This window comes from Diorhabda sublineata, chromosome 1 (genome assembly GCF_026230105.1).
Source record: "Diorhabda sublineata isolate icDioSubl1.1 chromosome 1, icDioSubl1.1, whole genome shotgun sequence".
Classification (NCBI taxonomy): domain Eukaryota; kingdom Metazoa; phylum Arthropoda; class Insecta; order Coleoptera; family Chrysomelidae; genus Diorhabda; species Diorhabda sublineata.
In genome coordinates, this window is record NC_079474.1 from 33,744,294 (window position 1) to 33,755,700 (window position 11,407).

Genomic DNA, 11,407 nt, shown 5'->3' on the forward strand with positions numbered 1-11,407 from the left:
GGATATAGTATAGAGAATTTCTTACTAAACGAACTTCTAATACAAATTTATCTCTAGTATCATGAAAATTTGTCAAACGTTAATCATAAAATATTAGTAATTAATAAAAAGTGTTTTTACATAATCTGTTACCGAAACAAGTAGCCAAATACTGTTGAACGTTTTGTTTGTTCAATCTGTTTGAAGCTATACTAAGTAATATCACACCAGATTTCATTTAGCCAGACACAAATCAATAAAAGTAGTTTTATTATAATTGATGTCGTTCATTTCATTTTTCTGTTTAGTGTTAAAAGCTTTTTGATTGATTAGACATATTTTATACACAAAAGATTATTTATTGTGTGCTATTTATTTAAGTTCCATCGGAATATTACAATCGAGAAACCCAATAAAAAAGTGAAATTGCGTTACATATTATGACTCCAAATGTGGTTCATCTATGGTTGAATTATTTTTGTAGTTCAACTTCAGAGCCCTAGATGGATCTGTTAGCATAACTATATATCAAGTTAGGGAATTTGAGACAAAGCTGGATAATTTAATTTTGGTAGACATGGTACAGTTTCTCTTGATGACTCATTATTGTTCTGTTGTGCTCGTAATTTTTTGTACTTTTGACTATGCATAGTGTTATGGTAAATTTTTCAAAATGACTTTTAATAAATGTTATCTGTAACGTTGAGAATCTATTAATGTGATACATTTGTTCCCAAATGCACATAAGGACTTGAAATGTTTTAATAGAGCTATCGGCTATAAACAATACTAAATTAACTCTAAGCGATGTATTATGAAGTTCAAGTGATGAAATCTATTGAAATTGGTTATAATAACTTAATATGTAACATTTTGATTGTATATTTTTGTATGTAATATTTATTTAAAAATATATATATTTTCTTCGAGTTTTATTTCTACCCTATTCATAAATACACACGTTATGTTTATATTATTATTATAATTGAAGGATTATCAGATTACTTTAACAAGCCTTTTTGTATACATTTTATTTGGGTAACGAAATAGGTGCTCTTAAAATTTTTTCTCCTAACAGGATTTGATTGACAAATTTCTTTTTTTTTCATAATAGTTCTCAAACTTTCATTTTTTGTGATATTCTATCTTGAAAATTTGTTATTTGAGAAATATAAACATAAATTTGAATATTTATTAGTTCTGAGATAGCAGTACCTTCAAATAATTCAAATTACGCGGCGGTATTTTATGAGGGATGTCATATTAGTAGTTCAAGTTAAGACCTCCAGTCGACGTCAATTTAGTTATAAGAAATAACATTGTCGTAATCCATCTAAATATAAGTATAACAACTTAAACGACGCGATAGGATGGTAAAACAAAACAACGTGGTGTGGATCATTTATGTAGTCTTGGAATGGTAACGGTGCCGACAATATTCATTTTCTCTCGTTCGAGACACTTTATCTATACTGCGCATGCTTGACAATGCGCAGAACTGAGCTGAAACCTCGGAGGATAGAAAAATCGTTGCCATTCTGTCTTCCTTAATCAGAACAGCTTCCACTAATAGAAACTGTTCATATATATTACAATATGGTTCGGTTGTAGCTTGTCGGTCAAAACTTAATCGGCGTTGGTGACTTAAGCAATCGCGTTGTTCTGTTCATTTTTGATTTGTATATGATGTCTTAATCAAAAGATTTAGTTTGAAGGTTAGAATAAATAAAGTTGTCGGCAATCACTAAGTCGAAAAAGACACTTTTGCAGTAGAATATTTTGAAGGTTAGAGTAAATTAGGCCGCGCTGTAGATGAATTATTAGGCACTACCACTATTAAAAAACAACTATGTGTAGAATTTAGTGAGTTTTGTTAATCTATAGATCAGTTAATTATAAATTGAGTGTTGTGAACATATGAAATCCTGAAAACTGGATTTAAAGACTTTATCCAGAACAATAAAGAAATAAAAGTATTCGAATGAGATTGTGCCACTCAACAAAAATTCCCGGACGGTCATTCGCTATACAGAGTGTTTCAATTTATTTTCACTTAAAATTTTTATTGTATTCGAAATTCAATGACGAGTTAGTAAAAACGAAAAAAATAATATCAATAAAAAACCAGTTCAAAAACGATTTTAGAAATAATTGTATTTGCTCATTCCATTTTACTAATCAATCTTATCGTGACAAATGTCTAAATGGAAAACTAATATAATTTATATCATTTTTTGTATTCTATTTGAATTGAATTACGGCTTCTATTACGTAGATCATAAGTTATTTTTCAAATATGAAGATATTTATACTTACTTTCATTTTTCAAACGTACTTTACAGAGTGTTTCAATTTATTTTCATTATTCAAATACTTTTTAATGTGTACAAAATCCAATGACGAGGTAGTAAAAACGACAAAAATTAATAATATTAATAAAAAACGATTTTAAAAAAAATAAGTTATAGGGTATATTTTAAATATGGAAATATTTATACTTACCTCTATTTATTGACGTATTATACAGAGTGTATCAATTATTCGACCTCCAATGATATGGTGGTAGAAGGAATGAATAAAACGACAAAAATATAAACCATTTAATTCTTATTTACATAAATCGGAGAGACATACATCAGTTGAGACTACTATATCAACATTCTATAGAAACTAGTTAAAGTTTTATTCATATATCAACCAGAAACGACATTAAATGTATATATATAGCTATAGGAAGAAAATATATTTGCATATAATTACCAAGTCTAGAGAGGAATCAAATTTATTTGAATATTTTTCAAATTCGACTTCAATATTCGTCCATTTACTTCTTATAATAACTACAGAGAACCACGATAATAACAAAACTATGTTATTTAAGCATTTTCTTCCTAAAGCTACATTAAAATTTCACGAAAACATATTCCGTGTAAATATCGTGTTAATATGTTGACTCTGCCTTGACGATTTGGTACATTCTTATTTCTCATGAATTTAATTCGAATTCCCGTAATCGTGGATGTAATAAGTTCGTACTGCAGTAACACAGTCACATTATCTCATCCTGTGAGCCTTCGATAACAGGTTTATATCCATTAGAAGAACTAAAAAGTGTAACTGAACACTGTATTTTAACATGGTACAGTTAGCCTTTCATATATGGTTTATACCCGTCTCAAAGAACCAGAAAGTGTGTAAATTTCCAATTCAATTGGTCTACATGATGTGATGATAATGACAGAGTTATGAAGGTAAATCGTCTTTAGAAAGCAGCTAATCAATTAACAAATTATTAAAGTACGTTTTCATAATGGCAGCTTTTTTTGTATAAACATAATTAAGTTAAATCCGAATATATTAATAATACAAAAAATCGAAATTATCAACCAATTAACTGGTTTTTGTAAATAATATTTGAAAGTACGATATATTGTAAATTTTGGCAATGTTTCTAGTGCCGTTTTGAAGCCTACACCTTAAAGGTATGATAGTCAGTATTTGAGAATGGGGATGATGAAATGCAAACACCAAAGGCTGTTAATAACAGTAGAATTTCAATTAGGAAAGTCACTAAGGAAGAATATCACTTGGAAAAGTTGGCTTTTCAATCATAAATACAATTATTGTTAGATATGTAAAGAAAAATGAGAAAACTGCTTTCCAAATGATACAGATCATGTCAATAAGTGAGTTTTCTGAAAAGGTAATGTGTAATAGCTACGAGGGTCAAACGAAATATTTCAGGTTGAAAAGCTATGGACTAATAAAAAAATTAATATTGAAAAGGGCAATTTTTGACCAAATTATTGTTGGAAAGGACATTTTTTCACCAAAATAAGTCAGAAAATTGATTAAATTTACAAAATTGAACTCAAATAATTCTATTTTTGATTGAAACCAAACTGGAAGGATTGGTATTGACCAAATTAATATTGAAAAGGGAAATTTTTGACCAAATTATTGTTGGAAAGGGCATTTTTTGACCAAAATAAACTCAGAAAAGCTTATTTTTTATTGAAATCAAACTGAAAGCATTGTTATTGACCAAATGTCATTTTTTGGCCGATTTCACTATTTCAGAGCCTTTTTTAAGTAAAATAAACATGAAAAGGGCAGAAAAACTGAAGAAGAACAAAGTCTGTTAGCTGGAAAAGCATGAGATGATAACAAAATACACAGGAAGCGGTGTTGTACCATACTTCATACATGAAAAGAAGCTAAAGTAGTTGAAATTCATGTAAAGTCATACTACATCTCTTGTTTTACAAAAAACAAAAGAACTGGAACTTTTTTGAAGATTTTTTTGTAAATTTCTTTGAAAAGTAGTTTGTGCTCGAAGTTATTAACCTCACGGCTGTGAACGTGTTCAAACTTGATCAATAACTTTAAAATAAAAACAAAAAACTGAACAAATATTCGTATTTTCTTTCTTTCTCTACTAAAAGCATACCTACATTGTGCAATTATTTTATTATCCCAATTTACAAAATATTCAAATTATTTTCAACTATTTGTTATTAAATAGAAAAAATTCAATAAAATTATATGTATATATACGTAGAAATACCATTACGGTTATCTAAATTTCATAAAAATCTAAAATTTTCAAAAATTAAAGAAAATTATCTCCTATTAAATAAATTTTCACCCTAATCAATTTAAGAAAAAATTAGAAGGAAAAAAACTTAGAGCTACAAGGGAAATATTACTCTGTTGTTTTAGTTTCTTCCAACGATGGAGAATGCCATTTCAACCTTTCTTCATAAAATTTAATTACGACTTGAGGACACTTTATATTCGCCTGTTTTGCCGGAACAAGATCCGCTTCATCCGTACCCGTCCATTTTATCAAAAACATTAATTGACCTATAAATATGAAAATTACCAAACATCCAAAAATACTACTACAATAAACAGTACATCCTAAATAATTATCGGCCTAAAATCAGTAAGAAACTCGTCACTAAATACAAAAAATTACATTAATTTACCTGGACTATCAGTGGCTCCGATAATTTTTTCCGGTTCTAAACCTCTATCAAATCCTAAAGATTTTTTTTCGTCGGTTTTCTTCTTGACTGTCTTTCCATCTGAAGGTGTACTTAATTTCCGTTTTCTTTCCATTTCTTTTTCTTTTCTAGCTTTTTCTTTTTCAAAAGCTTCAATTAATCCGGGACAATCCAAATTACCTTCCGGTTCCCAAGTGTTGTCTTTTTCCTCGTAACCAATCCACTTTAAAAAATATTCTTTTATTCCTTTTTCGTTAATACGGCTGTCGATAATTCTTTCTACTACGTATTCTTCTGGAGCTACCACTTCTTCTTCTGGAGGAGGTGCAGGTACTGGACTACTCCTTCTGCTCATAGCTTAACTAAAATTTTGGTATAAAATTCGAGCGATATCATTTTTGAAAAATAAATACGATAAAATATTTAAACGATGGGAAGTTCAAATAAATTAAATAACCACAATGTAAAAACAAACGTATAGAATATAACAAGTTTCTTGTATGACATCCGTTTAAACTGAGAAAGAAGAAACAATGTGCAGAAAAATAAAAATATATAGCGGCAATTCTACAGTAGTAAAAATTATATTGTCCTGTTTGTAGGTTAAAATATACAAAGCCGATAACTGGCTTGGCTTCTCTACTTACATAAACAAATTATTAAAAAATCGTGAAGACACAATGCTTATTTCAAACAAAAGCAATTTTACAGACGCCACACTTTTTTATATTTTTGATTGACAAATGAATGCGATTTTTGATTAACTCTAACGCCAATCAAAGCGATTTAATCACTACCTAATTTTACGTTTTATAACAGATGCACTACTAAAGTAGCATACCGTTTGTTAGGCGTAGCTTAGCGGAAATTGATAAAACCGTCAATTTCAATATTCATATACTGATTATAAATTTAACGTTAAATCATTATTATTTATTTTTGTATATATAATTAGATTCTTGTAAGTTATATATACATTTTTTTATTATATTATATTTGCAGTATAAATCGATTTAAATTTCTATGACGTCATAGGTAACCACGCAGTTTTAATATCTTACTTAAAGTGAATTATCACTGAAATATCTAGGTAGAAAATTGTTTAATGGCGGTAGTTTATTTACTGGATACCGCTATTATCTGTTATTTATTTAATAGATGCCGGAATTTTTTGATAAACAAACAATTTTTGAAGAATAAATTTAAATCTGACAGTAAACTTATTATCCAAAAACTTCCCTTTCGAAGTCAAACGAACAAAAACTACCAAGTCTTGTGAAAATAATTTAGTATATCTGTTTGATAAAGCGGTAAAGTAATTTAAGGTTAGAATTTAATTTTTGGTATAATTATGAGCAAAAGTAAAAAGACCTCTCCTGAACCTGATGCGGAAGAAGCGATCGAGGAATATACTGTTGAAAAAATTATCGATAGTAGAATAAATGAACGTGGCGTAAAAGAATACCTATTGAAATGGATTGGGTATGTAAATACACGTACCGGACATTTGAATATATAATATTCTAATGGTGATTGTAGATATGATGATAAAGACAACACTTGGGAACCAGAGGAAAATTTAGATTGTCCAAGTCTGATCAAACAGTATGAAATGGACAAAATGGCCAAAGAAAAAGAACGAAACAGTAAAAAACGAAAAATAGATGAAAATTTCAAACGGGGTAAAGATGATAAAAAAGTTCAGGGATTCGACAGAGGATTAGAACCGGAAAAAATTATTGGAGCCACAGATAGTGCAGGTAAATTTCATCATTGCATTGCATCTTGATTAGTTGTGTCATTTATTTCTCCTTCGTGATAATTTTTCTTAATTTTATTTATGAGAATAAGTATAATATATAGTATAAATTGACGTTTTGAACTGTTATTTTAAACATGGCAAAGAGATATAAAATCAGTATGAAAATCATATCAAAAGGTATAAGAAGTGAAAAGTTGATACTTCTCAACTTAATTTTCTAAAACTGGTTTTTTATCGTCCAGGACCACTTATGTTCCTCATGAAGTGGGTCGGTACAGACGAGGCTGACTTGGTGCCAGCAAAACAAGCAAACGTTAAGTGTCCACAAGTTGTTATTAAATTTTATGAAGAAAGACTAACATGGGCTGCGCCTTCTTCAGAAGAAACCAAAAGTTAGTTGTGCCAACTTCATTTTTTTTTCAATTAATTTAATATTGTTCCTAGTATGTTCATATATTTACCTATTTGATGATTTTCTTTGATAAAAGACATTTTGATTATCATACAGACCTATTTATTTGAAATAATTCATTTCAACTCTTAATTGATGATAAGAATTAATTTATCGTCGTTATTTTCGATTTTTCGTGAATAAATGATGGAAAAAAGATATTAAATACAGAGTGAACTATTTTTTCGAGTTTTTTGTTTTTTTTCTATTAAATCATATATTATTGACTTCTCCAATCGTTATAGTTGTATACTGTTACTAATGACAAAATTAAAATAACGAATGATTGAAATAATCATGTACCTTCTAATTTCAATATGTAGAGGAAAAAAATTATGAAAATTTTGAAGAAAATCGATGAATAGTTCACAAACTTGTTTGTGTTGTTGATATCTAGATTTTTGCAAAGAAAATAGCGGGCTATGAACGAATTGTTCGCAGAAACGATTCCAATGTTTTATTTTTCACATAAATTATTTCCTTTTTTGGTTACTATAAGTCTTAATAGTCGTAAAACAACAGAAATGCCGAATATATCCAATCGAAGAAGAATACCAACATGTATAATTACATTGTTTGGTCTTTCGAGCCGGGTATTTAGCAATGACAGGCTCGAAGGACCAGACAGTGTAATTTGTTCTTGTGGTGTTTTAATTTTTACAGAAAATATTAAAATTTATCAATTAATAGTTGTAATTTAGTAGATTGAAATTGTTTTTTTCAATATTGATGAAAATTAAAAGGTGTTATAATCATAATTCGCAATTCTGTTGGTATATTTTTTATTAAAGGTACCACTGTTATATATTGTAACCTAAAAATCGAATATCTTTTAATTGAAACTTCCTGTATAATTTCTATAATATGATGAGGTGGCGTTCCAACATATTTTGTCATGTAAACTTAGTTTCCCAATAACTGCCAAAAACAATACAAAATATCTGTTTATACGTTGACATATCCTACTGTATTTACTAAAATAAATCAAATTAACATTTTGGAGCACCGAATATTTCAAATTCTTTCTTTTCACATCAATTGATTTACGACACACCATTTCTACGCCATCCATTACGTCAACACAAAAATGAAACATGAATGCTATGCTATTAACATAACCTCAAACTCGCAGAAGTAACTTTCAACAAGTTTCGGTGCTTTTTAAAAGTCATGTGACCTATTTACTGTGTTGTTAGTGGCAAAAACTAAGTACTAGAGTAATAAATGTACCAGAAACATAACCTTCAATACGAAATTGACAATTTGGAATGTTGCATGATTAATTTACCATGTTGTTATAGGTAAAAATTCAATAACTAAGTGCTGTAGTAACAAATTAATTGTAATATGGCAAAAGTAACCTATAATAAAAATTATTCGTAGTTTCAGTGCTTTTAAAAATGGATATTGACTAATGTTGAAATCCTCAACACATTTTGAGGTTATCTTTTTGACCACTGCCTGTTTTGACTCTTTTGTTCACTCAAAATTTCAGTTCGCGCATTTTTATTTGGTGTTTTTTCAAAAATTGATTTAGCACTCATCAATTAATAATCTTATTAATCATGTAACTAATTATCCTTGTTAACTTGGTTATATTCATAAAATAATGTCTTACAGGTAATACGAACATAATCTATAAATTGATTTAGCATTCATCGATTAGTTGGTTTTGTTGACTATGTGACCAGTTTCCTATATCTTCATTGGTTATATTTATAAAATACTGTTTGACTGAAAAGTCGCGAACATAACCTAAAAATTTATTGAACCTCATAAATTTGTTGCTTGTATTAATCATGTGACCAATTTACTGTACCCTTATTGGTTATATTTATAAAATAATGTTTGACAGGAACATACATAGAAGGAGTTATCTCATCATATAAGAAATTTTTCAATGTACTCTGTCAGAACATCAGAGTATAATGTTTTGTACATATATTTTTTAGTGTGTATCACATTAAAGATGATTTCATTTTCAATTATTTAATAGTTTTTTATTTTGTAAAAAATATTTTTTTTTGTAATAATAGTTTCAATAAAATTTTTGTTTTGTTTTTAATATACACGCAGAAATTGAATACATGGCGACTGAAAAATGGAATTTTTTTGACAATTGGGAATCGTTTTGGCTCTATACATAAAAAAATGACTCCGCATCTCATTATTCTGCTTCTCAAATAACCAGATTCCTTCCAAAGGAGGTTTTTCCTATTTCCCAGTGTAAGTACTACTTCTTCGAGGCACCTAAGTCATGCATAGTGGTAATTGATGTGGAGGTGTCCTTTCAGAATACCTACTACTAGTTTGATGTCTTTTCTGGACTTCTCACACTTGAGGTTATATATTTTTTGGTCTGGAATAAGACTCCATCTAATCATTTGAACCATCTGTATACCATTGAGATGTATTTTGGGCTTGCAAAAGATCTTTTTTCACCTATGATTGACAGTCATATAATGGAGTATCTGTGACTATTATACTATACATTTGGTTCTTTAGTTTACAAGGCTCTTGTGATACTCCAACAGATAAACCTCTAGATACACTTTTGGTAGCTTCTAAGGAGGTAATGGGGCGTATTGACGAGGTTTCTGTGATACCCAAACAGTTTCCAGGCACCAAAACAAGTTATGCATGGGTTTGAAGATTGTTTGGTATACCAACTTAGGCCAAAATCCCCATGACTTGCGACAAGTCCGTATAGCAGCAGTGACTTTTGAGATTACCTTATCCAGGTGATTGTTCCAACTAATTAGATACTTTACTTTATTGAAAAGTATCCAACAAGTTCCATTAAGGATGGGAATGAACAGGTAAGTTACAAACAAAATAAAACCATTTTAAAACGATTAAAATTTATTTTAGTACTAATTTTTTTTATATTAATCACTTATTCCAGCTTCTCTCAATATCGAATTAATTCTATCACTAATACTTGAGAAATATTTTAATTTGATTATCGACTTTTTTGCTGCTTCTATATCGCGGTTTTGAAAATGTTTATCAATCTCCTTAGTTAAAACTTCGATTTCTGTCTTATTTTTCTGTTCGAGTTGTTTTAGTTTTTCCATATCGTGCATGGTACTTTCCACCTCTTCATTTAAGTTCATAATATTCATCAAAAACGTGGGTTCGTCGACAGTTTGATTATCGGAAATATTTTCTCCGTTCAATTCGAGTAAATGCTCCGCACGCTGCATAGGTGACATTAATTTATGATAAGCTTTGTTAACCAAGGAAGAATATTCTTCTGAAATAATTTGTTCTTTCTCACTACTGCAGAAATAAATATTAAACTAAGAACTTGAACCGAATAAGAACAATTTTGATAACCACACAGTTATTTTTGTAAAACTTACCTATTACTGAACTTATCAGGATGTATTTGACTTTGAAAATTCCTAAATTTATCTTTTAAAATCTTTTGATCGATATTAAAAACTTGTTCTATACCAAATAACTTGAAATAATTAGTTCTTTCTTGTGGGTTTTGGATAATATTACATTTCTCGCAAAACATATTCGCATTACTTCTTTCTACTCCGCATTTCCAACAATAATTTTTAAGTCTAGAATTTGACGTCGAATATGAATTTTTGAGGTTAATTAATGAAGATCTATTTGGTTTGAAGTAACAACAACATTTCGCAGTTGGAAACAAAACCTTCCTCATTTTGCAATATTTTTTTATCAACTATTCAGATGAATAAACATTGTGTAATAACTATTTGTTTGGTACTGTCAAATTAGAATAAATATTCTACTTCTTTTTTTGTGTTTGCAACTACTTTTGATATACACTACCAGATGGCTGTATAAAAAGATTTTCTTATGAAAATATATATATAATGTAATGATAAACTATTGCTGAAATTTCAAATATATATTTACTCCATTTGTCATAATTAGTATAAGAAAATACGTTAATTGTACATTTTTGCCATCTTTTGTACTCGATATGATCTTTAAGTACATAAACAGATAACTACCTTTTTTAGTTAAACTATACTTGTTTTAATACGATAATATGAAGTTTCAGATTAAAAATAAAAGATAAATAGAATCAAAATTGACAGAAAAAAGATGAAAAAATCGATATATCGAGCATTGTTGCATTTACCCCCAATTACTTTTTTTATTACGTTCGCTGTAGGTACCTACTTCTAATTATCAAACATTACAGCAAACTATAAATAATTT

The 11,407-nt window shown here is 28.8% G+C and overlaps 3 protein-coding genes across 3 annotated transcripts; 1 reads left to right on the forward strand and 2 right to left on the reverse strand.

Moving 5' to 3' along the window:
- Positions 1-2,565: 2,565 nt before the first annotated feature.
- LOC130442631 (chromobox protein homolog 3-like) lies at positions 2,566-5,827 on the reverse strand. The gene is made up of 3 exons (XM_056776923.1): positions 5,636-5,827; positions 4,971-5,350; positions 2,566-4,845 (listed from the first exon to the last, which is right to left on the reverse strand). The coding sequence occupies exons 2-3, from the start codon at positions 5,341-5,343 to the stop codon at positions 4,685-4,687; spliced, it is 534 nt and encodes a 177-aa protein (XP_056632901.1). The 5' UTR covers positions 5,344-5,350; positions 5,636-5,827; the 3' UTR covers positions 2,566-4,684.
- A 215-nt stretch (positions 5,828-6,042) lies between these two features.
- LOC130445889 (chromobox protein homolog 1-like) lies at positions 6,043-9,248 on the forward strand. The gene is made up of 3 exons (XM_056781780.1): positions 6,043-6,470; positions 6,528-6,748; positions 6,993-9,248. Exons 1-3 carry the CDS (start codon positions 6,340-6,342, stop codon positions 7,145-7,147), a joined length of 507 nt encoding a protein of 168 aa, XP_056637758.1. The 5' UTR covers positions 6,043-6,339; the 3' UTR covers positions 7,148-9,248.
- A 793-nt stretch (positions 9,249-10,041) lies between these two features.
- On the reverse strand, positions 10,042-10,976 carry LOC130445899 (co-chaperone protein HscB homolog). Its single transcript, XM_056781792.1, has 2 exons — positions 10,567-10,976; positions 10,042-10,483 (listed from the first exon to the last, which is right to left on the reverse strand). The coding sequence occupies exons 1-2, from the start codon at positions 10,878-10,880 to the stop codon at positions 10,090-10,092; spliced, it is 708 nt and encodes a 235-aa protein (XP_056637770.1). The 5' UTR covers positions 10,881-10,976; the 3' UTR covers positions 10,042-10,089.
- Positions 10,977-11,407: the final 431 nt, after the last annotated feature.

Bases quoted from the DNA above. Each gene is read 5' to 3' on its own strand.
- LOC130442631 (XM_056776923.1), bottom strand. From the start codon at position 5,343: ATGAGCAGAAGGAGTAGTCCAGTACCTGCACCTCCTCCAGAAGAAGAA. The intron at 4,846-4,970 runs GTAAATTAATGT...TCATATTTATAG, and splicing joins CGGAGCCACTGATAGTCCAG to GTCAATTAATGTTTTTGATA.
- LOC130445889 (XM_056781780.1), top strand. From the start codon at position 6,340: ATGAGCAAAAGTAAAAAGACCTCTCCTGAACCTGATGCGGAAGAAGCG. The intron at 6,471-6,527 runs GTATGTAAATAC...TGGTGATTGTAG, and splicing joins TACCTATTGAAATGGATTGG to ATATGATGATAAAGACAACA. The intron at 6,749-6,992 runs GTAAATTTCATC...TTTATCGTCCAG, and splicing joins TGGAGCCACAGATAGTGCAG to GACCACTTATGTTCCTCATG.
- LOC130445899 (XM_056781792.1), bottom strand. From the start codon at position 10,880: ATGAGGAAGGTTTTGTTTCCAACTGCGAAATGTTGTTGTTACTTCAAA. The intron at 10,484-10,566 runs GTAAGTTTTACA...TTATTTCTGCAG, and splicing joins CCTGATAAGTTCAGTAATAG to TAGTGAGAAAGAACAAATTA.